At 40.0% G+C, this 27,021-nt stretch overlaps 11 protein-coding genes and 1 non-coding gene across 12 annotated transcripts; 6 read left to right on the top strand and 6 right to left on the bottom strand.

Moving 5' to 3' along the window:
- Positions 1-168: 168 nt before the first annotated feature.
- Positions 169-2,488, bottom strand: I206_101431 (uncharacterized protein; the record flags this gene model as incomplete). The annotated part of the gene is made up of 3 exons (XM_019158298.1): positions 169-421; positions 493-654; positions 729-2,488. 3 exons carry the CDS (start codon positions 2,486-2,488, stop codon positions 169-171), a joined length of 2,175 nt encoding a protein of 724 aa, XP_019008911.1.
- A 2,014-nt stretch (positions 2,489-4,502) lies between these two features.
- I206_101432 (uncharacterized protein) lies at positions 4,503-5,944 on the top strand (the record flags this gene model as incomplete). The annotated part of the gene is made up of 7 exons (XM_019158297.1): positions 4,503-4,546; positions 4,632-4,899; positions 4,993-5,144; positions 5,226-5,354; positions 5,439-5,497; positions 5,602-5,735; positions 5,816-5,944. The coding sequence occupies 7 exons, from the start codon at positions 4,503-4,505 to the stop codon at positions 5,942-5,944; spliced, it is 915 nt and encodes a 304-aa protein (XP_019008910.1).
- Positions 5,945-6,213: 269 nt separating this feature from the next.
- I206_101433 (uncharacterized protein) lies at positions 6,214-7,310 on the bottom strand (the record flags this gene model as incomplete). The annotated part of the gene is made up of 6 exons (XM_019158296.1): positions 6,214-6,267; positions 6,334-6,465; positions 6,762-6,812; positions 6,879-7,032; positions 7,099-7,214; positions 7,299-7,310. 6 exons carry the CDS (start codon positions 7,308-7,310, stop codon positions 6,214-6,216), a joined length of 519 nt encoding a protein of 172 aa, XP_019008909.1.
- A 559-nt stretch (positions 7,311-7,869) lies between these two features.
- I206_101434 (uncharacterized protein) lies at positions 7,870-9,468 on the top strand (the record flags this gene model as incomplete). Its single annotated transcript, XM_019158295.1, has 5 exons — positions 7,870-8,016; positions 8,095-8,184; positions 8,254-8,777; positions 8,842-9,115; positions 9,232-9,468. The coding sequence occupies 5 exons, from the start codon at positions 7,870-7,872 to the stop codon at positions 9,466-9,468; spliced, it is 1,272 nt and encodes a 423-aa protein (XP_019008908.1).
- Positions 9,469-9,708: 240 nt separating this feature from the next.
- I206_101435 (uncharacterized protein) lies at positions 9,709-10,702 on the bottom strand (the record flags this gene model as incomplete). The annotated part of the gene is made up of 2 exons (XM_019158294.1): positions 9,709-9,813; positions 9,872-10,702. The coding sequence occupies 2 exons, from the start codon at positions 10,700-10,702 to the stop codon at positions 9,709-9,711; spliced, it is 936 nt and encodes a 311-aa protein (XP_019008907.1).
- A 389-nt stretch (positions 10,703-11,091) lies between these two features.
- Positions 11,092-15,480, bottom strand: I206_101436 (uncharacterized protein; the record flags this gene model as incomplete). The annotated part of the gene is made up of 4 exons (XM_019158293.1): positions 11,092-11,154; positions 11,220-11,441; positions 11,539-11,730; positions 11,785-15,480. The coding sequence occupies 4 exons, from the start codon at positions 15,478-15,480 to the stop codon at positions 11,092-11,094; spliced, it is 4,173 nt and encodes a 1,390-aa protein (XP_019008906.1).
- A 605-nt stretch (positions 15,481-16,085) lies between these two features.
- I206_101437 (uncharacterized protein) lies at positions 16,086-17,408 on the top strand (the record flags this gene model as incomplete). The annotated part of the gene is made up of 9 exons (XM_019158292.1): positions 16,086-16,225; positions 16,280-16,373; positions 16,440-16,456; positions 16,519-16,609; positions 16,692-16,723; positions 16,778-16,922; positions 16,989-17,030; positions 17,090-17,138; positions 17,209-17,408. The coding sequence occupies 9 exons, from the start codon at positions 16,086-16,088 to the stop codon at positions 17,406-17,408; spliced, it is 810 nt and encodes a 269-aa protein (XP_019008905.1).
- A 309-nt stretch (positions 17,409-17,717) lies between these two features.
- I206_101438 (uncharacterized protein) lies at positions 17,718-19,273 on the bottom strand (the record flags this gene model as incomplete). The annotated part of the gene is made up of 4 exons (XM_019158291.1): positions 17,718-17,790; positions 17,872-18,023; positions 18,118-18,870; positions 19,022-19,273. The coding sequence occupies 4 exons, from the start codon at positions 19,271-19,273 to the stop codon at positions 17,718-17,720; spliced, it is 1,230 nt and encodes a 409-aa protein (XP_019008904.1).
- A 468-nt stretch (positions 19,274-19,741) lies between these two features.
- I206_101439 (uncharacterized protein) lies at positions 19,742-20,055 on the top strand (the record flags this gene model as incomplete). Its single annotated transcript, XM_019158290.1, has 2 exons — positions 19,742-19,841; positions 19,955-20,055. 2 exons carry the CDS (start codon positions 19,742-19,744, stop codon positions 20,053-20,055), a joined length of 201 nt encoding a protein of 66 aa, XP_019008903.1.
- An 850-nt stretch (positions 20,056-20,905) lies between these two features.
- On the top strand, positions 20,906-22,111 carry I206_101440 (uncharacterized protein; the record flags this gene model as incomplete). The annotated part of the gene is made up of 2 exons (XM_019158289.1): positions 20,906-21,823; positions 21,896-22,111. The coding sequence occupies 2 exons, from the start codon at positions 20,906-20,908 to the stop codon at positions 22,109-22,111; spliced, it is 1,134 nt and encodes a 377-aa protein (XP_019008902.1).
- A 286-nt stretch (positions 22,112-22,397) lies between these two features.
- On the top strand, positions 22,398-23,276 carry I206_101441 (uncharacterized protein; the record flags this gene model as incomplete). Its single annotated transcript, XM_019158288.1, has 3 exons — positions 22,398-22,877; positions 22,948-23,194; positions 23,260-23,276. The coding sequence occupies 3 exons, from the start codon at positions 22,398-22,400 to the stop codon at positions 23,274-23,276; spliced, it is 744 nt and encodes a 247-aa protein (XP_019008901.1).
- Positions 23,277-25,465: 2,189 nt separating this feature from the next.
- I206_101442 lies at positions 25,466-25,562 on the bottom strand. The gene has a single exon. It is a non-coding gene; the product is annotated as a tRNA-Asn (tRNA).
- Positions 25,563-27,021: the final 1,459 nt, after the last annotated feature.

The raw sequence follows: 27,021 nt of genomic DNA on the forward strand, positions 1-27,021 counted from the left end.
TTGATTAGTCAAGATGAGATACATTAAATTCACACATCATACAATGAAAGATAAAATACACCAAATTACAATTGTCTAGCTTGTCAAAATACCCAAGACGCATCTCCGAAAGATCCATTAAAGATTCTCCATTCTTGCCATCAGTCGTCCTTACAAGCAATGATTTGCTCATCGCCTAGCTTTCCTCAATAACATCTCTTCATCTAATCTTCTAGCTTCTTCATCAGCTTCTTCCGGACTGATACAACAGATTTCTTCGGATTCTTCAAATTCTTTTCGTCTCTTGGCCCATTCAGCTTCACTCAATTCAGCGTCAGAATTGGTAGGGAAGGAAGTTATGATCTTGTCATTCGTCGTAGATAGATGAAGCGAAAGTAAATTCGTTAGATGTCGAGCGAAATCAACCAATTGAAATACCAATCTACATGTTATTCCATCTATTAGCTCAAAGATCAAAAATTCCGCCTTATTGACACTGGTACATCCACTCACGAATGATTCGGACCAACCCAAGAAGATTTCGCTTTCACGAAATCATACGCATCTTGCATTGATCGTATTCCGCGCAACGTATTGGACATGGCTCCTATGGCTGCCAATGCCATAGTATAGGCTATAGCCAACGTTGCTGATCTCGACACACCGCATTGACAACTATAACCACGATTAATCTGGTCAACAATGCTTCTCGACCTGCTTGTGACTACCTGCGGGAAGACAAAACTCACTGTATCAAGATCGGTATTCCCTCTTTTCTACCACCTTCCATCCACTTTATGCTGTCCCAGAATCCCCACATTCCGTCTTCTTCCCCGCCTAGGGATTTCTGCGTGGGAAAGTCGAGTAGATCCGAAAGTATTGCTTGAGGAGGTAAATCGGCCAAACCAAGTTCACCATGTGACCATCTAATATGACAATATTCAATTTCAGGTCTACCATTTGGGTCCGGATACGTGGTGAGTTTCATCTTTTCTTTTCCTTTTGCAGTGGTCCATCCTCTCATATGGGATGATGTGGAAGGATCGAATGGATCGTCTATCTCTTGAGCAACATTGACTATTCTTACCCTTTTTGAATGGCCAGCATACTTATCAAATTGATGTACGGAATCCTCAGAACCAAGATATACACCCGGTAAGAACTCGATCGGTCCATCTTCATAAGGCTCTTTCTGGCGCTTCGAGGTATAGTAATCTTGCAATGGCATCTGAAATGTGAAAGCCGTTGGTATTGGAGGGGATGTGGAAGGTGTAGAAGAGCTCGAAGAACTTGACGATGCAGCTTCATCCGATATAGTCGAGTTGGAAGTAGTTGGACTACTTGAATTATATGCTTGAACCATTACTCCGCCAGAAAGTGAGGAAGTACTCGGTAATGCAAATCCCAATGCGCTTAATCCGCCGGACGAGCGAGTAGGATTTTCATCGATAGGTTGGAATCCCAGTGAAGAAGATCTTCCTTGTTGGTCCAAGATAGATCCGCCCATGAATTCAAGTTCCGTTTGACTTCTCGCTCGGACTCCTTTAGTCTTGGTCATCTTCGTAGCGTAAGGGTGAATCGCTCCGGGAGTGGGAGGTACTTCATCGTCGTTTCCGGGTGGATTGGTTATCAGACTCAACATACTAGGTCTGCGATTCCCTTTGAAAGTTGATCGACCCAAGGACATGGCGAGAGCAGGAGTTTTGGGTGGACCAGGAGTGTATGGTGTACCGAATTTAGAATCGCTCTCTGCGGTAGGTGTAGGACAGATCGTTGATGGGGTCGAGCAATCTGGGGAGGAGGAGTAGGAGGTAGATGAGGAAGCTGGAAGGGATAATGATAGCTTCTTGGGATTTCGCTTGAGGTGCATCACCGGTGGTAGAGAGGCGGGTTTTGTGGGAGAAGCTTGATTGGACATTCCGCCGATAGAATATGAAGAATTACTTATTGTCGAAGAGCCAGGTTCGAAATCCAATGAAGCTGTTGTGTCTAATCTGCCTAACTTTGGTCTAGACGTTGAGAAGGTAGGGTACAGTTTGGGCTGAACATCATATTGTTCCTCCCGTTCCTCCTCCTCCATATCTATTTGTGATATCATTTGCACGTCCATTTTGGCTTTGTTGATTGGTCGTGATGAATGACAAGGGGCAATTATCAAAGGAGCAAATATCACTATTTTTCCTTTCTCACAATTATCGATACCTTCCCCTGAAGTTCCGTTGTCGATCAACTTTATGTCGCTTGATGTTGATGAGTGCGGTGTATGATTCAACCGAAATCGTTTAGATGGCCTTTGGTCTTGTGAAAAATACTTGTCCAATCGATTCACAGGAGACACTAAAGGGTGAACATCTGATTTGACTGATGATAGATGTCGTTTGTTTCTGGGTGTATTGGGATTTGACGGAATATTGGAAGAGGTTGAAAGGAGTATAGGTGATCTTAATGTGCTAGGTGTCGTTGGTTTGGAAGCAAGATGTGTGGGAATAGGTGATCTAATTGCAATCATTGTATGAATTTGACGATGGATCAAGATGAAACGAGATGATGTGATCGACCAGCGATACCGTTCAACGAGGTGAGGGTGAGGTGAATTGATAATTGAGTTTGAATTTAGTTTAATCAATCGAGTGACGTCGATGTGGTTGAGATTAGAATATTGTTTTGATTGTACGTGAATGAATGGATATAGTGAGACGAAGTGGAGAGGTACAGTTGTCAGCTAACCAGTCTTATATATCCAGCGGTGTAGGCGCAGCGATGGAGTCATCAAGGGAGATGAAAAGCAGTACAAAAGGCTATGATATCACAGCTTTTGTTCGGGATCTAGTTGTTTCACGTCGGGAAGAGAACGTAAATGCCAGAGTAGATAAGGAACAGATGATGCCAAGTCATCCTATTCTTTTCTTTCTGACAAAACACCCCCAAATAAACATTGATACACACTCAACAACAAAAAGATGAGTTTCAACGATGAACAATTGGTATTGTCAAAGCGACATGTCATGTCCTAAAACGACTGGAGATCACCTGAACGACGTTCGTCTTCCCTCTCTAAGCAATGGAGGAGCAAATGATAGGTTTGAAGTACAATAGACGAAGCGTTGTCAAGGTTTCAACAAAATGAGAACAATAAAATGCGAGGGTATTGATTGATCCTGAAGAAAGGAACCAAGTAACTAACTCACCAGAGCTTGTTGAGAGGTAACATCCTTTCTTAATTTTGTCTAATTTTCAAAGATGAGATATTCAAGAAGAGTTGACCGCTATGTTCACGACAAAGACAGTGATGATGTTTTGACTGTTGAAAAAGCTTCTGTTGTTATTGACGGTAATCAATTCTTTTATGCTGTGTCAAGGAGGATGTAGTTTTTCCGCATTGACCTTTTGCTGTAAGTCGTGAGTGCCCTGCGTTCCTGACTTATGAACGTTATTGTAATCCGCAGAACTATTGAACTGTGTATCTATCTATCTTGTTTTTTGTAATTGTCTGTTTAAACAATCATGAAACTTGACTACTATACCATATGTCAAATGCAAGTTGTATTGGGAATGTGTTGTGTTATTGATTGAGTGATTTCAGGGTATAAATTGTGTAATAAGGGTCAAACATAAACTAAATAGGTCTTTTAGATTCCTGCGCGCGTAGTAAGTAAGTAGGTAGTATTACTAGTATTACTATTCTCTTCAAATAAAGATGATTTTATTACTACTGAACAGCATCACTTAAAATCCTTTTTGGACGGTGTATGAAACTTTGCATAGTATAGCATTTGAGAGTATCCGCAAATGATCTCCACCATCAACTTACATATGATCATATGAGATAGAATATAGAACATGATCTGGACAATCAAAAAATTGAGAAGCTGTGCAAAAAAATCAATGTTCTAGACTTGAGATATCCGATCATATTTGGTAAGAAAAAAAGGAAAACCTAAAATCTTAGCGTCTAATTTATTTTCAACCCCTACTAGGTATTTATGACCCTGAGAATTTCATCTAAAACTTGTTAATACGCGGTGTTAAAGTTTTCATATGGTATGTAACCTATTTTATCCGTATGACGTTTAGACCCGTTTCATATTACACTAGTTGAAAAGTTAAGGTAAACTAAACTACTTACACTGTTAATCAGATATCGATGAATAAATGAGGTATACATACATCGATCAATGTTGAAACATACTTTATTAGTGAGAAACGATGTCCTTTCATCATCTAGTTTGCTTTGTCTATCTATACAAGGTATGGTACCGTAGACTTATGCTGCGTTAAGATTTTACTCTACTTGACTAATGATTAATTGATCTCTGAGCTATGACGATTATACTGTTCTGAACTAGCTAGCTCTGAACCAGCTCGATTATTTTTCCATAGTGTTTCATTAGATCTTAGCTTGTACTGAAGAAACTAAGAGAAGGAAAAAATACTAATAAACTTCGCAAATTGTTATAAAAGAGAATAATATAGACCTGAATTATTTAATACCATTTTTGACTTGACTCATTTTAAATGAGAAAATGCCAGATATAATTGAAGATCCACTAACACCTAAAAATGGTTTGTAAGTAAATAAACGATTTGACAAACTATTCAACTTAACAATACTGATTATACATATATATATATATATATTTATATTGAGATAGAACATTAACTCCATTTCATTTAATAACACTTATAATTTCATCTTTATCACTTTTTTTATCATCTTTAAATCTTCCTTTAGAATTTTTAACAATAATTGGAATTATTAAAAGAATTTCATTTTTATTTATTTGTTTAATTATAGGACATTTAATAATTATTTCACAAATTGAAAATTATCAAAAAAAATTAAAAAATTCTTATATAGAAGAAAAAGGTAGATATGATCCAATTATTAAATCAAAAATTGATAAAAAGAAAAATGATTGGGTGAGAATTTGAATTCATCTAATGAAACCAAAATTTCTTTTCGTTCAAAACTTTAGCTAATGAATGATTATGGATGGAAAAAAATTTAAAAAGGAAAATCCAAGTTCACATCCTTCACATTTTTTAACTACACGTGATGGTAAACCAAGATTATTTCCATTTCCACTTGGTTTAGCAGGAGGTAATAATAAAAATTCAAATAATAAAAAAACATTATGGTGGGAAGCAGGAAATTCAGCTCATGTGTAAGTATAAAATGTTAATTTCCATAATTTCAATAAATTTTAATCGTTATTTGTTTGAAATTGATTTTTTAATTTATATAGAGGTCATTATAATCAACGTGAAACACCTGAAGCAAGAGAACAATTTAGATTAGAAGTAGAAAATAAAGAAAAAAAAAGACAAAAAAAAGCTAAAAAAGCAATTGAAGAATATGAAAAAAGTAGAAAAAAGTGAGTCGAGTTTCAAGCGTTATTAAATTAAAATAAATTTTTAAAATTTGATGGTATATTGAGTTTTTTTGGTTGTTATTGTAGATGGCAAAAAAGATTAATTCATTTAAAATTAATTAGTATAATTGTAATTATTGGTATATGTAAGTATTTCAAAAAATATATCACTAAAAAGGGGGTAGAGTATAGTAATGAATTTTTTTTTTCACTAATTTTTACATATTTAATCGAAATCGAAAAAAATTAGTTCATCGTAAAATTGCTGTTATTTGTTTAGCAGGTTTAATTTATTATATTTTCGCTATTGAAATTACATCAATGTTAAAACCTAAATATAAAGAAGAAGAAACTTCAGCAAAGAAAAGAAAAAAGATACCAACTGTGAGTCAATCTGAGCCCTTTTTCTTACTTTCCTATCTTATTTTGTGAAACTGATTAAGTATATTTACATCAACTTATAGACTCCCGGTATGGCTATGACTTATATTTACGAAAAAGATGGTTCATCCGTTAAACCTTCTGGAGCTATACCTACTAAATCTCCTAGTCATAGACTTATGACTAGTTTAGATAGTAGATATGCTTCTTAAATTCGTATATTAGGTGAAAATTTACTGCCCTATCTAGCTGTTGTTTGTAATTATGAAGATGACAAGGATGCCTCAAAATGTATATTACAGATATTCTCAATCCAATTGCATTTATTCCATTTGTTATTCATGTTCATATTTTGACAAATTACGAAAACACATTTTATTGTTTATATATATATATATCACTTATAGCAGATTGTACAAGATTTAATTCATTTACTGCATTCATTCTGCTTTCACTTCTTATCTATATTCTATCGATGCAATCAATCTTCCCTTATTTGACCCAAGAAATCTTTCTTAATTGTTCCAATGGCGAACTAAAAAGCAATTTAATCAGCTTGTCGAGTCTTCACTGGGCTTTGATTGACTATGTTGAGACTTACAATGTCATTGGCTTCTACTCTACAACCTACAATTTGCATTCTAACTTTTGTATCTTTTTGTATGATCTCATCGTTCGATCTGTAACATGGTGGAGATGCGTTTGGATCGTATTTCATATCTCCATGTGTAAGCTATCCGTTACAACGTTTGTCAGCACTTCATTCGCCAAGAATATTGTAGACGACAGAAGGAGTAACGAAAAGAAAAAAAAGTTCAGAGATAATCGATCAATTACTACAAGATCACCCAGGCATAATCAACATTCCCCATATTAGGGGGTCTGCTGTCCCTATGCATATATTATTCATCATAGATGTTAGAAGAGGATGGAGAATAAAGAATGGAAAGAAAGGTCAAGAGAAGTTGGCAGAAATCAAATCCAGTTCTGCTCAGGCAGATGTAAATGTAGCTCAGACAAAACACTCACATGGGATGATACGAAAACTTGCAGTGGTCCGACCATAGCTAAAAAGCCCATCTGTACATCGTACACATGTCAGCTGAATCCAGATGGGTGAACAGTAGCAGCTGGTCAACGACATACCTTGTTGACGTGAATGACTTTACCATCTACTACTTCACCTTTGAAAGGTTTCATGACAATAGCAGTGTAGGTAGTTTTGAATTTGGCTTGTCCGGTAGAAGGCATGATTTTACCTTCTCCGATATCAGATATGGTAATCACCGATATTATATACCTAGAACCATCTATCAGCTTACTGCGCGTTTATGAAGTCTAAAATCGACCGAAAAGCACTGCTCACCCATGTTTACCACTACATGTCCCTTCGACATCTTCATACAGTTTTTGTCTGAGGTAATCCTCTAATTGAGCACCAAAGTAAGAAGGATGAAGTAAGATAGTATGAGTGAGTTCTCTCTACATATCGCATGACAATTGTATCGTGTCAGCGTGTTGAAAGTATCACACGCATTTATAAAGATAGGCAATAATGATACCAACCAGGAAAAACATCCTGCCAGTATTTCAACTGAGAAGAAGAACCTCTTCACTCCCTCGACCTTGTTCCAAAGTTTTGAGAATAGGTAGATTTGGTGAAGAGGATTGAAAGATGAGGTTATCGCATGAGTGTGGGTTTCTTTATGATCTACTCAGAAATTGAAGAGATGAGTGAAATGGAATGTGGAAGAAGAAGGGATGCAAAGAGTAAGAGTTACGAGTAGGGTTTGTTTGACGAGTTTGGGCAAAGTGAAAGCGTGAACGTGATAACGGCCTCGACCTGGGTAACCTTGGAATCACACGTCATGCTTAACCCACGCGACTTGTACATTGGGCGCGTTTCATTTAATGTGTTTACTCTGAAACCAACAAGTTAAACAAAGATTAATCAAATAAATACATCAAGAATCATTCACCCTTTCAATCTTATAATCATTCTGACCATATACATTCTTTTAACACTTGACAATTGACAATTGAGATCACTCACTGGATCAGTCTCTCAACCAATTTCTCATTGCTCAGTCTGCGATCTATCAAGGGAGGTAAGGGCATTATAATATTACCGTTCAGGATGAACGAGAAATCAGATCAACCACAAACAACCAAAGAACAAAGACGATCATCTGGTACTCGATATCTGAAGCTAAGAAGATTACCGACTTTACAAGAAGTATTAGATAGACGAACGAGACCACCACTTGATCTTTTTTGTTTCTATGTGAGCATAATATCTCGCCAAAAGCAGTATTGCATCAAGTGATGATCAATGCTGACTTTCAAACGATCCGTGCGTTAGATATTCCTTCAACGCGAATCTGCTGAAGATGCTTTAGATTTCTGGTTGGATGTTCAACAACATGAAAATATGTGTAAAGCGTATTTCAAGGTTAGTTTGACTAATCATTCTCCATACCAGACATGTTCAGAATGACTAAGTGACATATATGCAAAATAGGACATAAAGAAATCAGGTAGATCAATAGAAGAAGAATGGCCTGAATTTGCTCAATATGCACGAACTAATGGTTCTCATTTTTCTCCTTTGTTATCACTCAGCGAATACTATCAACCTCAATCACCTAATCCTAACTTAGGATCAAATTCACCTTCACCTAGAATACATCAAGGTGCAGAATTTGATTCTCCAACTTTAGGTACTGCTACGGGAAGAGAGAGGAGAGACACTGAATCACATGGACAGATTGCTAGATCAACAGCATTCTCACGTACACCTTCGTCGACTATCAATGAACTGGGTCAAAATACTGATTCAGGAATACCTCAAAATAAAGATAGACCTTCTATGACTCCATCCGGTCGTATGTCTCTTCGAGGTAAATTCGCTGGAGAACGTAAAATAAAAGCTCCCACAATAATTGCAAGGAATAGAGCGATTGAGAAAGCTGCTTTAGTGGAAGGAGCGGAGAGAATTTACCTTAGATACCTTTTACCAGGAGCAGAAAGGGAAATTTACTTGCCGTGAGTTCATATCTTGTAGATCAGTGTTAGGTGGTTGAATGAAACTGAATTGGTATAATGATAGGCCATCGCTCCGAATCCACAATTTCCCAATATCAACCTCTCAAGATGTCTCACCATTGATTCCAGACTTGTTTCACGCTCAGAAAGTGTACATTTTCAAAGCCCTCGAACAAGATGCTTTCCCTCGTTTCCTTCGAGCGAAAGCATTCGGTAATCTCAGTCCATTGGGTTCATTCGTGAGATTGATCCTAGGATTGGTTTGCTTATGGGGTGGATTTGTATTGGCTTTCTCCTTAATCTTTTTGGATTGGAAACCGAAATTGACCAGATTATGGGTACGTTGAATCGAATCGACTTAGCCCCTGTTTTTCATTCAACCTATCTTTGACCCATTCTTCGATTTCGATCTTCTGTAGATGGTGGAGCTGACCTATTTCCATGCGCACTATAGACGATATTGCCTTTCATATTCGCTACCAATCTCTTACTCTCCTCATACTACTCCCTCTCACCACTTTTGGCCCTGTTCAACCAATCTGAAACTACACCATTCAGGTTAATCAAAGTAAAAGAACCATACGTAAGGAAGTTATTGACTATCAGAGCATTATGGATAGAATTGGTCTGTATATTGATTACGGCAATACTTGTTGTTATATTTACCGTCGTACCGGGACATAGACTGTAGGCTCCCGAGCCGAATAAAAAGAGGTGGCAGAAGGAACTACGAAATCGCATCAATATAAACATATTTCGCTATACCCGTTTCATTATTACCATACTTTGTATATGATTGATACCCTTTATGACTTGTATAATTGATTTGACTTTTTGGTATAAATAATGATTTGATTTAATGCATCTTAACGACTATGCGATGTTATATATTACGTACAATGAATTAAACACATTTATTCTTTTTCCCAATTCAACGTTTCAATCTTTTAAATGTGTTTTGTAAAGGTATAAGAGTATATCTTGCAAATGTAGGTGAAAACCCAATTGAAAAAGCTATACGAAGTGGTAAAAGTGCCTATGAAAGAATAAGTAAGATAGATGTCTTATGATATATTTAAATGAGTAAAACTTACTTTAACAACTACATAAGCAGCTATAGCATTTGCAACTTTAATAGTTGTTCCTGAATTAGTATTAATATCAATCGCTTTTTTTCCTTCTTCAATTTTATTTATATTGGAATGATTTATATCTATTTTTTGTTTTTGAATCTTTTCAAATCCTAAAATTCCATATTTTTTACCAACTTTTTCAATTCTACTTTCACCTTCAAAATACCAATTTTTAATTAATTTTTTAATAAATCCATCAACAGGTTTAATTTCTTCTACTTCTTCTTCTTCTTCTTCTTCTTCTTCTTCTTCTTCTTTTACTTCAACTTTTTCTTTATAATTAGAATTTTTATTTTGAGTAGAAGAAGAAGAAGAAGAAGAAGTAATAAATGAAATATAATTAATTAAATTTAAACCAATTCCAAAAATTGAAAAAATCCAATAAATTAAAAAAATTGGTAAAATTGCAGATAATTCATGTAAGATTAAAAATGAAATTGTTAATAAATTAATTGAAACTCCTGTTTTTTTTGATATTTTATTTAAATTTTCTATATATTTTAAAATTAATTTTGATTTTGGTTTAGATGTTGAATTCAAATTTGATGAAGATGAAGTTGAAGTTGAAGTTGGAGTTGAATGTAATTGTGAATTAGTTTGATTTTTTGAATTTATTGATGAAAAATTTGAATTTATATTACTCTTTTCCTTTGAATTCGTTGTGTATTTAAATATTCTCGTTACATTTGGTCTATTGGAAAATATATCTTGTTGAGTTCCGCGTACATTTCGAATGTTCAATACCGAGGTAGATTGACGCTCGATTATATATTTCGTAGATTGGCGAAGCATTTTGTGAATCTCTTTTTCAATCGTGCGATACAATGTCTATGATAATTTTAGACCGACCATTCCCCGTCACAATAAAGTCTCAAGTGATGATTATTCAAATAATCGAAACAGAGTGAGGAGAAGTTTGCTCGTATTATGACGATTCAAGCTTTATGAAATCGCTCGATCACAACCTCCACTTTTCACCTCTCACCGCTCTCAACCGAATCTCTTACTCGTAGCTGTGAAATCCATGGACGAATCCAAAGACATGCGACATAAGATTTCATTACTTCGTTCAATTATATATGCAATAACGCGACGATGGGGAATACAACTTCCAATGACTGGATTAAATAGACATAAGCGTGGTATATAGACAGAATCATAACCAAACCACACCCCACTGTTTACTTCTTTTTTTCCTCTGTCTTTTCGAGATCCAAACTAGGTGGTAGTGCTCTACCTGTAATCTATTCTCAATATCTGTTAGGCAGTCGTTCGTAGAACCGAGATATTCCTAGACTTTAAGACTCACGAGACATTGCTTGAGCCAGTGCACATTGACCAATCTATCCTTTTCATCGCTCAACCACTTGGGTAAAGATTTTGAATTTCCATGTTTATCTATATATTCTCTATCCTCAAACAGGATGTAATTCCATTTAGAATCCTTTATAGTATTCTCACTTGTCTTGGTATTGGTAACGGTGTGAAGCTCGTCGGCACCCATCGAGTATGCGCAAACTGGAATCAAGCGCTATACGCAGTGCAGGATCAGCGATCGATCATGTAAAGCTTACCAAGGACCAGAGGAAACGCGTAAATAGAGGGAAGCATGATCAAATAAAACTCACTTTCAAGCCCTCAAACTTAGGGCCCGGTAAGACGAACAATATAGTTTTCCCTTTCATCGGTCTTCGAATTGGTCCAGCGATTTCAGGGTCCCACCCCTCACCTCCCCAAGCGATATCAACGACTTGAGACATGTAGTGCTCGACATGAATCGAGAAACCCGGTGAAATAAGATAACTTCTCCAGTCGACGTCCTGTAGTGATTTCAGATCAGCACACTCACAATGAGACGCGGAGGAGGTACTTACATTTCCTTCGCTGATGTCATCTACAAACCGCTCACTTAGACAAGGTATGCCTTTGGCAAGCGCTACCATAGCTTTCGGCGTGATGATTGTGCCTCCTTTGCTTCCACCCAATAGTATCAGAAATGGAGTCCCATCTAAATTCTTATCGAACCCATATCCTCCTGGCGAGGATTTGTCAAATAGATCTTCCCAATCAGTCGTAATCTTGCCCGCGTTTTGACGTATTGCCAATGTGATCGACGCTTGATCATCCCTTGTCCCCTTAGTAATGAAGAAAAGCATACCCTTCAGTCTATTCGAGATCAATCTAGTAGGCGAATTTGATCTTGCCGATTTTGAAGGTGTCCCATAAACTGCTCCACTCCGCTTCGTAGGTGATCTAGGGATAGATGGTTTTTTATGCCCATCAGATCTAGTGATTTTCGATGCATGCGGATCTTCGAAGAGTCGATCGCTAAATGAAGCATGAATCACTTTGTTGTTGATGCCGAAATCTTTCAATGGAACTCTACCCAGCTTTTCCCCTTTCAGCGAGACACACTTGACGCCCCGTACATGCCCATCCCAATCTTGAGCGACTTCTAAATGCTTTGGTAGCGTGCTTTCGACCCCTTCCAACGCATCCCCCTTCTTCAATATCAGCCTACGCATCATGTCGGGCTTGACATTTTGCTTTTTCTCGCCATCACAAAACTCAATGTTGTAAGCTCTACCAGTCCAAACAGCTTCTCCAGCATAATATCGGTGAAAGAAGGCCGCTAAGACTGCAAATCTTTCGGGCTTTGCAGTGACTGCCTCGGATAGACTGGATATAGATATCGATGGGGACAGCCTAGCAACTTGAGCGTTATTATGGATTTTCTTGACTTTCTTGGTTACATGAATACCTGACGAAGTACTGCTCGGAGCGGAACCCCTTTTCCGCGTGTTCTCAATCAATGGGTTCTTTAGCTTCGGCAAGAGACTAGGTTGGTAAGTATTATCTTCCAGGTCTTCGGGCGCTGAGGAACTGCTCTGACTGTCTGAAGGTGGATTGCATGCTGAGCTGGATCGAACAATGGGTTTACGCTTTCTCTTCGACGACAGCAGGAGAGGATCGGGCGATTTTGATACATCCCTGGGTTTCGAAGATGCGCCGTGGGCCTTGATGGACATCTTCTTTGGCAGCTTGGTCTCCGGAACGGGGCGATATGTATGATCTTCTTCGTCTTCCGGGGTTGTGCTGCTAGAGTCCGTTTTCATACCATCATCCGAGTTGGGCGAAGACACGATTCGCTTTCGCTTGTTTCGACCGGCGTAGTGTTTTGGCGATGTTCTAGGCGCCGGAGCAGGCTGTAAAGTGGGATCATCCTGTTTCGATCCTGCTGCAGCAGGTTCATCTGGTTTTTCGTCCATTTGTGTCTTCTCCAGTATCGAAGGCAGATTTGGCGGTACGAGATTGTTCACAGCTTTGAGTGAAGGCGAAGTCGGCGACAACGATCGCCGAAAGGGAAACGATGGTGCTACGGGCGATGTATATTTCAAGACAGCCTCAGCTGGACTGATCTCAGCGTCAACCGAATTTTGTGCGGCATGCTGAGCCCCTTGCGGTAAGGATGAACCTGATGGAATACTGTTTCTTAGGGTTTCTTGAAGCATGGGCGGTTCGGAGCTTACTCGATGTGGAGAGCTCTTCTTGAAAGGCGACGATCCAGCCCGGGGAATCGCTGTCTCGGATTGGTTGAGTTTCAGGGCAAGAGCGGGAGTTTCTGTGGGAACGGCACTGGCGGTTCGGTGCAGGTTGGGCGGGAATACATCCGACTCGTCTTGGGCGCGCTTTCGGCGAGTAAGCAGTCTATGAGTCGGTACACTGATTCGAGAGGTAGTGGAGAGGTCTGAAGGGGCTCTCGAGACGGCTCGACGGGTAGTGTCACCCCCAGGTGATTTGTGGACGCCCGAAGGTTGCTCGGTGAATAGTATAGTCGTAGTCGGGAGTGCTTCTTCCGAATTTTCTCTGGTGCGAATACGTCGTGCGAGTTGGCGATGAGACGGTACACTGATCCTAGAAGTGATAGATGTGGTCGAAGCTGCCCTCGAAATCGCTGAAGGAGGTCCGAAGTGGTTGTCTGCGTGGGTTTTTGCTGAAGGTAATTCCTGTTCATTGAGCTGTGTATCGTCCGGTTGACTGGCCACAGAAGCCCTGCTTGATCTTGTCTCTTCAGGTAGCGATTCGAGTGGAGCTTGGTACGGACTGGATTGCCTAGCAAACATCTGAGTAGCCGGTAGTAAAACGTCATGTTGAGACTGAGAAAAATCCGGGACTTCGTCTCCTACATCCGAGAATAATCCATCCGAAAGATGGATCGCACCTTGAGACGCTATTGAGCCAGAATAGGCGAAGTGATGGAGACGTGTATTGTTGCCCGCCGGCAGGGATTGAGATTGAGATTGGGATTGATGAGGTGAAGAAGGCATATTCGGGGGAATGTGAGGTTGAGGCGGTGTAGGGGATGTTTGTGAAAATCGATCAGTAAAAGTATCTCCATTGACGGGTAACGATTTCTCCCAGTTAACGCCTTCTTGCTCGTCTTCTTGTTCTTCCTGCGTTCCATCTATATGACCCTTTGGCGCCCCGACGTTGGTCCCATTGTTCTGTGAGGAACCAGAATCTGGCTGTCCTTCTTGCTCTTCTTTATCTGCCATACCATTTAACGGCTGTCTACGTAAGAGGCGACTAGGTTCAGTCCTAACAGTTGCATCCGCATTTCCACTTAGAATGCGCTGCAGATTCTCGATAGGCTTCAATTTCTTGACAATCTCTGCTTCTTTACCAAAGAGGGATTCCTCGCTATCCTGAGATGGTTCACTCCTTTTATTGATCATAAGGGTCTTCTCGGATGCGAAAGGCTTGAATGGCGTCATATCGGTCGACTTCCTGTTGGATTGATGACCATTCGAGCTGGTGAGGAATTTCGAAGGGGAATAAGAAGTCACTCCCCTAAGTTTCCTACCCGATACATCAACTTGAGGGCTGGTCGGGGATCGAAAGCTATTCACGCGTCGCGCAGGAGGTGTGGAAGGGGGTGGAGACTGTTCTGGCGTTTGGATTTGTGGTACATCTACCTCAGTCTCTTCCAAGCCTCCTTCTAGATCTAGCATTTCTCGAGATGAGTCATTAGCGAGCTCGTCTAGTTCTGTCAGTGGTGAACTCGCTCGAGCAGTTGTCTGAGGTTTGGTGACGGGAGAACGGGTGTTCCAGCGAGGATGGTTTGAAGGTCCAGGTATATCAGGCGAAGTAATAACTTCATCTTCGGATTCTTCTGCCAATTGGTCATCGATTTGTTCTGTTCCTGCCTGTATCCTGCCTTGGTCAGGTAGACTAGTCTCCCACACCGTCGCTTGTACTTCCAAGTCTTCGTTGAGCTCATTGGACCTTCCCTCGGGCTTGTCAACTAGTAGTCGTTGATTTTGCTTGATCTGCGATTGTGTCCAATTCAATCCACTCTCTCCAGTCTCCTCCACTGAGCTACCTTGGAACCCATTGCGTCCCAAGCTTGCTTCAGTGCTTGACCTCGCGTCTGAATTGAGTATTTCTGGAGATTCCTCATTCACAGTTGAAAGTGGAGGCTCAGCGGAGGTTGCAACTGTAGCGGGTTGTATCTCAATGGAAGGTTGTTGAGTCGACTCTTGGGACTGTATTGTAATTTCAGGAGGCATTGAGGCTCGAGCTTTGATCCTGCTAAGCCTGATAATCCAACAGTCAGTGTTTCTTATGGATCCTTACTATAAATATCAAGCAGACTTACCCTATGCGGCGACTTGTCATGGGGTGGACATCAGGAAGACGAGGAAGGAAAGCTGAAGCTGTTTGAGCTTGATGAACGGAGGATCCCGCGACGTTATTTAGCAAATGAATGTGAGTCGAAAGTGGGTTTTTTGTTGAAAACTAAGGCCTGCCCCTAGTGGTATTGAGCTGACGAGAGAATGGAAAGTATGGAATTTAACAATTAATGTGATGTCAGTTCAAGTAGTTGAGTGGACCTCATTTTATCATTTAATCGGACTTATTATTATCCATATCTTACCGGCGGAGATCGCCGTTTTCTTTCTGCTTATTTAGATTACCTCTTTAAGTAAAAAGTGATCAAAGCGTGGCCACGCGAGGGATCTTAGCTTTGGATCAAAACAAAACATTGAATTCAAAGCAAATGACATTTTATCGAATTCAACGATATCTTTCATCCGTTCCTTCTTACTGCCTTGTTCAGCTGTTCCAGCTCTGTATTTGATCCGACTGTATACATTGTGACTTCATGAGGACAATGCCCATTGCTATTCCAGCAGTTTCATCGCACCAAGTGAATAAAATGAACGTTTTACCTGTGGATCAAGTGCACGGACAGGTGGAGGAGACAAGCAAGGTTTTGGGTGCAGGTGGTAAAGAGCTGCCCGCTCCATACAAGTGAGCTCGAAGCTGCTTGCTGAAAGCTAGGACGTAAGCTGACAAAGAAACTAGATCGTCTGGCAACGAAGCATTGGATACTCTTGCTTTTTTACATTTGTTAGAACAGCTAAAAGTGCAAAAGCGATCCGGGTGGATAAGGGAAGGTGTAAGTTGACACATTTACAATCGAGTGATGCAGAAGGAATACAGCTGACAAATGTTGTGAACGCAGGTCAAGGAGGCTGAAAGGTCAGCTCTTCAACCAAATCTTGTCTGGGGCGAGTTGTATACAACTGACAATAAACATATAGTATATCAGACCACATGTGTAGAATGGCTTTGATGGCTATGATGATACCGCAAGATCCTGCCAAACCCCTGGATATACCGAGATGTGTGATGGTACGCTCACGAACCGTTTCAGCTGCCGATTCCATTTCCATGATACGTTGGAGGTCTAGCTGATCAACATGTATTGTGATAGATGGCCTTGGTACATGATCTAGCGGAAGCTCAGTGAGCTGAATGATTTACCTGCTAAGCAAACTCGGTAGCTGACCAATATTTTAGTGTGGGCGACATAACGCCTGTTGAGGGTGTGCCGCCTCATGTGAAACATCAATTGGAGGAACAAGCTATGGACTCATTCTTGAATGAGATGCTTGGTGGTGCGGGTAATAAGGATGCAAGGGAAAGGTTTAGGTCATTATGGGACGTGAGTCCTCTCAGCTTATACTGTCCCTTGGGCCGATTCTCAAGAGCTGATCGTCTTGCCATGTAGGAGTATGAAGCTCGAGAAACACCTGAATCGAAATTGGTCAAAGTCAGTGAATCAGCTGACGCTCTCTGTTGAATGCGGGTTTAGCTGATCATGCTTTCTAGGATCTGGATAGAGTGGAGTTAGCTCTCCAAGCTGTAGAATATGAACGCAGTGAGCCTTGATCAAACTGACGTACCTTCTTGAGAACACGTTACCTTGTACTAATGCTGATCCTTTTTAGGCCAAGATATTCAATCCCTTTCCCCATTCTTTATTGGATCAATACCCCATCTGGAAAATCCTACAATCCAAAAGTGGGCAGAAACTCTGATGGAGGAACGAAGGCAACTTTGGGCTTCTCGAGGTAGAGAAAAGGAAGAACAGGATGGATTACAGGGAGTGACAGTCGGCAGTAAAGTCAAGAAGCCTAATGGAATATAGTCTAATTCGAATTTGTAGAGCCGACCTATCAGGTTAGTGGATCGTGCGCTCGTCCCGGCGGTAAACGGAAGACTGTTACAAGAAACGGGCAACACCAACGTTATGTATGTACAAATAGAGCATTTACTTGGTCCTGCATATGCAATTGATAATTCATGTGATGTTGCCCCTTGACTGTGGATAGATGTATGTCTACAAGGGCATATTTAGCATTTTAATGCTGGGCGCTGAAGACTAGATGAATGACATATGATATAGCTACAGATTTGGTATCAGGGCACAACGATGGTACGAGAAGTCAGATCGGTATTAGAAGTACAACCTTTGTGCTACAGATTGCGAAGTCTCCATTGGGCAATACGGACACTTGACGGATCTTCGACTATGAGTGAGAGTCCAGAAGCGTTAGCTACATTCGTACACGGAGTATCGGATCCAGGCAAACTTAGCAGGATCGACTTACCCTCCTTTCAGTAATCTATTGAAGCTCTCTTCGGCGATAACATGTCCACAGGTCAACATTTTAGGTGGATTGCTTTCAGTTGCTTGTTCCTTTGATACTGGACAAACGAAAACTGAATGATATCTACGAGAAGGCGGAAGAGGTACTTCCATCTAAGTTTTAAAGTCATCAGCAAAAACCATTTGTAAATATCTGAGATTCAATAAAGACTATATTAATTCAATCTTAAAAAGACAATAAACTCACAGGTAATTCTTCCCATTTTCTAACATTACCTAAATGTTCACCCATTACTCTTCTTGCTTTTTCAATTTTATCCAAAGTTCCACCTCTACTACCTAATTCAACAGTAACTTCAAGACTATCTTCTTTTGACCATTGATGTAATCTACAAAATTCAGATTGAAACATTTTTTGTAATTCATTCAATTTTTCTAATTTTTCTCTTTCTTTAGCTTCATTTAAATCTTCAATAATCTTTCCATTCATAAGTTTACCTTTCATACCACTTCCATTCATACCAAATCCATTTGTTGAAGAAGAAATGGAATTTGATGAGTCGTATAGACATGAAGTTATAAGTTTTAAAACAGGTTGAGAAGGTACATAACCCATCATATTACTTCTAGCATATTTGATTGCATCTTGTTGATTATTTATTGATTTAAATACAGTTTCATGTAAATGATAAGGTAATGAAGAAGGATGTGGCGGTGAAGATAAAAATCTAGAATTAGTTTCACACCATTGTAAAGCAGGTTGTAGATTTGATGATTTGATAGATTCGATAATATATTGTAATTCAGATGATAAATCACGTTTAGATCGGGAATATGATTGAGAAGTCTCTTCTTCCATTGCTTCGACCGCTTCCCATATTCCCCTCCTTCCTAAAGATTCAAGTATTACACCATCTAAAGCTTGAGAGGCTTCCGGACTGGAAAACAATGGAGGATCGGATAATGCCTCACTGATTGCACCTAAATTCGGTGGGAATGCCTAATGCAAGACGCAGTTAGTATTACATCACCCACTGGCCTACTTCATAGCACAAAGAATCGTACGGCCCCTGCCAGCTCCCCACTCGCCTCCTGTGCCGGATCAAATCGAAGCCCTCGCCTCTCAACAGGACCCAGTAACCCTCACTCACCCTATCAACCTCCTTGCCTACATTCCCTAAAGCACCATACCAAGCTTTCAACCCTTTCTCTACATCTTTCTTGCATGTTTTCACGTTCTTCTGTAGCTCAGTAATGACTACTTTTGGATCTTCTCCTGCTAATATACGTGATTTAGCATTGTTGAAGTGGATGTCTATGAGGGCGTTCAATGGACCGGATGAGGAGGTCGAGGTGGATGAAGAGAGAGCTTCTAGAGCGGATAAGGCTTGGGAGATGTCCATTCTGTGTAATTCTCGAATTGTATGTTAAATGTCGGTCGGCGTGAAATCTGCTTGAATTCAAGGGGTATTACTCGCGAGATGACAACTGAAAATGCGAGAAGAGCGATGAGATTCAATGAGATACAATGATAGTAGCTGAATGACAGGACTCTACCGGTACGGTGATATGCGGTCGAAGGGCACCGAGTGACGTGTGATAAGGTAAGATAGCATGACGTGGTAATAGTTTTCTAATCAAACAGATTGATTATCAATCCTTAAGCGCGTTGCCACCCAGAAATGTTGAAATGTTCAAAACACAAAATTCAGCTATTGAATGGTTTAATATCTTTCTGATCTATAACGTCAGTTGTATACCAACATAGCAAACCATCCATCACGCATACCCTTGATTCGAAATATCACAGCACCAACAACCCTTACTTCCTGGCCTAAACGACTTACAAAACTCAAAAACATCGGATCACAATGTCACAACAAGCCGATAGATATTCCCAGCAAAACCCTAACCCTATGCCAGCTAGAAGTATACCTAAACCTCCCGAGACTATAGAATACATTTGTGGAGGTGAGTACTTTAACTCCCTTCTCAATCGTACTCAAAGTGCCTTGAGAATGCATTGTTTTCAACTGGGATCTATGCTTGAGATGAGGCTGCCAGCTTATCATAAATTGCGACAGATTGTGGTGCCAAAACAGCGATGAAGACTTCCGAATTGATCAGGTGTAGAGAGTGTGGACATAGAGTGATGTATAAACCCAGAACAACGAGGAGTGAGTAGCTTCGTTTCCCCATATTTTACTCTTCATTTTCGCAGATTGCGTGTGGACCATTTCCGGTCATTCATTAGTCTTCCCTATTCACGCTCCATTTGTGCTATTCCACCTTGAGACCACTTGTATCCATTTGAATACCACTGTCAATATACGCCGCCTGCTTTTGTTCCTTCTTCTTAATCATGTCCAGGTAGGGCTCAGCTGACAATATTCATCTTCGCAGTTGTAAGTTCTCTCAAGTGACCGGCTGGAATTTTAAACTTACTGACTCTTACCGCGTACTGACATTTGATTTTTCAGGTGCAATTCGAAGCTCGTTAAGGAAGTCTGATCTCTCTGAGCACATTCTTTAGAAGTCAGGTGGGACCTAAGGGGATTGGGGTTTCTACCAGCTTTATTCGTTTTCTCGATTTTCTCGTGCCATGTATACTTACGCTCATGATTAGTCTCACTCACGTATTACCATATGAGCTTCCATTCGTGTCCAGAGGCACAGCAAGATCGACTGACGTCTCACATGTTAACGTTGTTTCAGCTCCAGGGGCTGACATAGATGCACTGCAGTCTAGTGACTCAATAATCAGGTAATACGTCGTATACATCCGTGACTAATGCTGAACTTGGGTGGGTGGTCTGTGCAAGTCAACGCCAATCACTCTTTCCTGAAATAACAATTGCTCCCCAGTTAACGTATTACACCTAACAATCAATTTTGGTAGTAATTCCTCTTTGCGTTCTAACTCACTCCTCTTCATTTGGTCTCCATTGGTCTTGACAGGCGGAACCATCACGTCTTGTCCTAGCTCCTGAATTGACGTGTAGTTTCACTTCGCCGTCAATAACGATCCATTCACTATGTATGACGATAAGACCATATCCGCCAACAATTGGGCTTTACCGGTGAAGCATTATCTTGAAGTAGACAAACTTCACAGGTCCGGTAACGAAAGTACGATAGGAATGTCAAGCTTGGGCTTGACAAGAGAAGAAGCTATTCAACGTCTGAATATTCAGAAAGAGAAATTGCGACAAGGATGCGTGAAACGGGAAGAAACAATTCGTAATATCCAAATGATATTCGATAGAGATATGAGTACAATAAAAATACTTGAGCAGGCTATAGAAATTACGGATCTTGAATCGAAAATTAGTAAATTGAAGCAAGAAAACATAAATTTTAGAAACCAGATTATCGATTCGAAAATTGAAAAGAATTCTATTGAACAATTAAAGAATGAATTTGCTCTCCAGAAAAATGAGAATCAGGTTTTGAAAAATGAGAATGATAATTTGAAATTGAAAATTCAAAGTATGGAAAGAACAATAGAAGATCAAAAATCAATCATAGAACGACTAAGAAAGGAGAATATTAAATTTAGGGATTGTAATGACGCATTGATAGCTCAAGATGTCGAAACGAAATTGCAAAGAGATCATTTTGAAAAGGAAATGGATAAATACAAAAATGAGAATGATAGATATAAGAGTGAAATCGATAAATTGAAGAGAAATGCTAAAACTTTACAAGAGGAATTGAATTATAGAAAATTATCAAAATCGGACGAAAGGGGAGCAGCTGGACATGTCCGTAGACCAAATAAACGAAATCATATCTCAGAAGCCAATAAATCGAAAGTGTCATTCGAGAATAAAGATGTGGATGCCTCTGATCAGATGTCAATGTATACACTGGAGATCGAAAGACTGGAGAAGCAAGTGATTGATCTACAAGTGGTTTTAGGGATGGGCGAAGGTTTAAAAGGACAGGTCGATGTGAGTGGCATCGTCTCTAGTTAAGCCGACCATTAGATTAGAGTTCGACTGAGACCCTCTTCGTATTGATAGGAAGAGACAAAGAAAAAATTCATGTTTGATGAAATGGTTGCGAATCGGAACGAAAGATTCATGTTCGTGGAAAGAGGGGTCGAGTTGACACGTCATAAGGAATTGAACAAGTCTCAAAAGAGGAAAATTGATTCATTAGAATCGGAATATTATAAGCAAAAGAAGGTAGAAGCCGAACTCAGAGAGAAAATTCATAAATACGAGACTACTCTTTGACGATATATGTAAAAGCAGTCACGGGAACCGTGTCACTCCGAAAAGACGCACGAGCCAACACTGGAGCTATTTGTCACCCATGTCCAACTTCCTTCCGACTGACCATACTTGTCCCGTTCATTCCATATTCCAAGTCTCCTTCAAAATTTTCCTCTCGTGTCACCCTTATTCTGCTAATCGCCCGTTAGCGTACTGTCTTGCCCGAGACTTGACCCCCGTTACAATTCATAGTTCTGTTCACGCTCAATCAATATTCAGCCAGGTCAATAGGCGACGACAATTCAGAATGTCCTCCAATTCTACAAGCTCTTCCGAGTCGCGACTACTTTCCTCCGTCGAGATCTTGAAAAGGAAAAGATTAAACGGTGGGACAGGCAGAGATCTTGAAGATGAGCGGCATAGTAAAAGTCGAAGTCCTACCTTTTCTCCTGAATCTAAAACGAAAAATAGAAACAATCTTGACAATATGTCTGAAAGTGCTTTGTCGAATGAACATCGCGTAGTCAACAGTGAATTGAAGGTAGTCAAAGAAGAAGTGAACGATAGTAAGCAAGAAGAAATTACAAGAAAGCAAGATTACCGAATTGCAAGGAGTAAGCTGAAGAGAAAGGAATATGAATCAGAAATGTTGGAGGAAAGATTAAATAGAATCAAGGCGGAGAAAGCCAATATTCAATTGGAAAAGAGGGTTGAGAATTTAGAGAATCAAATGAAGGTGAAGGAAAATAGGATCACAAAAGTTACACAAGATCACGCAAACCTTTTGGTGAGTGGCGTGTACAGTTGATCAGAAGTATGATCATGCTAACGCAAATACTGAACTCATGAACTCATAGAAGGAGAAAACGACTTTTGAAGAGCAAAATGCCAAAAGAATAGCCACTCTCGAAAATGATCATAAAAAGAAGCTCGATCTCATCAAGGTAGATCATGCAACCCAAATTGCTCAGAAAGACAAAATTATCCAAGATCGTGACAAGACTATCAACAACCTTCAGAAAACCAAATCCAGTTTTGAAAATGCGAATCACAGCTATAAGGAAGCTCTGGTAGCTTGCGAGTCGACAATTCGAGTTGCTCTCAGTAAGTCACTCCTACTGCGACGTCATTGGTCAAGGGATATTGAATGTCTCGATGATGTATTGCAGAAATAAAATCGCCTTAAACTTATCACTAAAATACTTGAGAGAACTTTCTTTTGGCGGCATTATACCTTAAGAGATACCATGTATATGAGTTGTGCGAGACCAATCGTTTTGCAAATTGCGGTTATCAAGCGTAGTGTGTGAATAGCTCAGCGCCATCGCCCGCTCTCGAGTACGGTAATCAGACGATCCGGCATGGGGGTCAAACAGTGACATAGGGTAAATGACGATTTAATATGATTCCAAAGGGGTCCTTTGGCAAAAAAGTGCCTGGATTGTGCTACTGCTCTCACGACACACCATGAATTAATCTGCCTGATTGGAAATTAGGGCGGTACGGTATGCGGAGATACTCGGGCTGACGCTATGCTGAAAGTACGATACGCTAGTAAATTCATCACCCACATCAGAAGGAAGGTGATCAGACCTCCAATCTGAATCCTATTTGGAAAGAAAGTCAAGCTACCGGCGGCACGACTTAGAAATAACAGTTGAATTCATGCAGCTCATCTCAAATTCGAACACTGTCACAACTGATTAATTAAGAATTTGATTGGATACATTGAGCTTCCTTGATTGATGGATCAAGTTGAAATTATGCAGTTGACATGTCACATCTTCATTTGAGCTAACGACTCTTTTGCTTACGAAGATAATTTGGTCTACGATTAGATTGCTACAGTATTTTCTCTTTACTGCCTTTGTTCACTTTCCTTCTTCTTTTTGGCCACAATTTTGTGCCTCTACGTCGAGGTCATATTACATTTCATAAATGAAAATTCTCTCAAGGCTAGACACCAATTCGCATATATCGTGCATGCCATTAAACAATAATTTCAGATACCGAATCTGACTTCTTCTCACAACGTCAGATTGTATTTCTTCTCTTTTGGTTTTCTTTGAGACGAATCATAGCAAGACCCTTATATACACTTCTATGTGAGTTGAAGAGGGCATACTGATTTCTTTGACAGGGGTATACTAACCCAACTGCAGGCGCAAAAATCGACCTTCCTTCTTCGATTCTCAACCAGAAGGCCATCATCATCGTATTCAAAGCCCTGTTTAACCTATCACTATACGATCCCCTTGCAATCTTTACTACGTTCAGTTATCTCAACATAATCAAGCGAAAGATTCCAGTAACGAAAGTCAGAAACTACAAAAAAGGCATGACAAGCAATTCCAAGAAACGATGGCTTCGTCCAACAAAGCTAGCTATCACACCTGATCGAATCATATCAGGATTGGTAGATGATGATATAAGATGCAAGAAGACGATGAGTATATTTGATGAGACAGATTGGGTATTAGTTGATGTCATGAAGGCACCGCCTCGATCATCATGGTTGTTCATCCTCATATGCGATATATGGGAAATCATTATGGAGATTTGGATAAATATAGGAATCAATTATTTACGATTTAGAGAAGGAAGGTCACGTTGGTTTGAATGATAGGCGCAACGTATGAGAGAAGGTCGAATGTGAATTTTTGGGATCTTTGAATGCCGAGGAAGTGAAATTGAGCAAGTAGCGATATGTATACGGCTGATTCTGCGAGATTGCATGTACAAACAAAAAGGCTTACCAAATTTAATTCTCGTCAAAATTGCTCAGCAATCACGAGTATCTGCACGATCATTGCTTCGCATGCATGTACTGTCGTCGTTTCGCCTCTTGACTCGCTCTCGAAAAGAAAAAATGAGCTATTTCCAAGTCTTTTCGTCGGCTCGGGGTAGTGACCGAAATCAATCGTTAGAGAACAAGGAAAGAGGTCGGTGCGCGGCGTTCAGGACTGAGCCAAGGTGATCTCCAGATGATTGCCTGACATGAGCACCACGCCCTTGATCGTACAGTCATGCTTGATGGCTTAAAGTACTACCTACACCTCGACAAATCCCTCAGGAATATCAGGCAGGTCACAGTCCGAGCTATTCTATTTATCCTTGGTTCTTCTGCTATGTCATGCATGCCTGAAATGCTCAAGTCGGCTGTCCTTTCGCAAATCCGAGTGAAATGTGGCAGAACCGACGCGCGGCGGGTATCTCCGCCTTACATACGTAGGACCCGCGCGCAACCACCTGAATGTGGCACTTCTTCCCCTCATCTTCAAACTGTTCTCTCTCGCTGAAAAATGCTTTTAAATCGTTGCAAATCGAACCAAAAGAAAGCTAGAGAGTAGGGAAACCCATAGAGCACAAAAAGAACTGCCCCAGACGGGATCGAACCGTCGATCTTCCGATGAACCCGAAGAGGTGCTGCTTTTTAACAGTCGGATGCCTTAACCAGCTTGGCCATGGGGCATTTGATGAGAGTGGCGTTGAGTTTAGACAAATATACTCAGAAGAACACATTCAACGCTGTCTGCCTGTCTGCTAGACATCTCCTGCCCTTTGGCAATGGTCAAGCAGAAGTGTTTTAGCTAGAGGAGTTCGATTGTCAGATGTGAAGTGCAGTTGAGAATACGAAGGCATAATTATTTGGGGGGATGACGCACCTGTCTTGCAGATATACGAATTATAACCACTATGAACTGAAAACGTCGTATATGTCTCATCCAAAGCCAGGAATTAGGTTGGGGCTCGTACCCCACAACGGAAAGACCGACGTCTGGAAGGAATATAATTACCCTGCTGGCGAGTTGTTTGTTAGTTCTCATCTGACCACAGCCACATAAAAATAAAGCAATAATACAAAATACTTTGGAAACTTCCCTTAAAAATACTACACCAGTCTTCTCACAAACGAAATGTCAGAATTTTTAATTGAGATATACCAAAGATTTACATTGCTGCTAGCTCAGATGAGATCAGAAAGTGCAGATAATTTAAGTTGGATAGGTATAAACTTGATGATATCTACTCTATTTGCTCTTTACGCATTGCATCAGAAATATGGATATCCAATAATTGATCCACCTCCCGTAAGTTTCTTTCTTCAATAGATTCGCCACATCCATTTGTGTGAACTAATCATACATATCTTGTGGACCTGTGTGACGATAGCCTGAATTCATGATAACCTCCTAAATCGACGATTGACGCTTGGGATTTTCGCCTCTTCGACTATACTTTCCAAAGACTGAGGTGAAGGGAGCTAAATGATACGAGAGGAGTGTAAAGAAACAGAGAAAGGATATGATAGAAAGACAGGCAAAGTGTTTATTGATATGTGGAAAATACTCGATGTAATAATTTTATATTGTCGGAACGGGTATTCATACGTGTTCCACGAGTGAACCTACATCTTCTAAACTCGAAATACTGTATGCACGTCGACCTTCTTTCGACAAAGCAATGTCGCATAACAATATATTTGGTTGTTATATCATAACTTGAAAGCATTCTTTGCAAGTGAGATGGGACCAATGCTGTCACAGTCATGTAAAGGAGAAAACCTTCGATAATTTCGCCACTTTTTCCATATCCGCAACTGATTGTTTCAAGTTTATACGTATTGACATAGTGAAGAAGATAATTCTTTTATGCAGGAGGTATCTCACCAAAATATATCGGCAAATGGAGTACTTCATATCACTGATATCGAAAAACAAACATCTTGTGAATAATTCTTTGTAATTGCGTTTGATCGCTGTTATGATCATTGTTATCTTTACCAAAAAATGTTGGGTAGAAAGGTACGTTGCACGTAAGTATAGTCTACCTGACGGGTATCTACTGAGCACCTTGGTCAACGAGAAATAGGGTTGCCGCGTAATTAACACGTATTATCCTTCCGATCGTGTCAAGTGCTATCGTGATAT

Source organism: Kwoniella pini, chromosome 2 (assembly GCF_000512605.2).
Source record: "Kwoniella pini CBS 10737 chromosome 2, complete sequence".
Classification (NCBI taxonomy): domain Eukaryota; kingdom Fungi; phylum Basidiomycota; class Tremellomycetes; order Tremellales; family Cryptococcaceae; genus Kwoniella; species Kwoniella pini.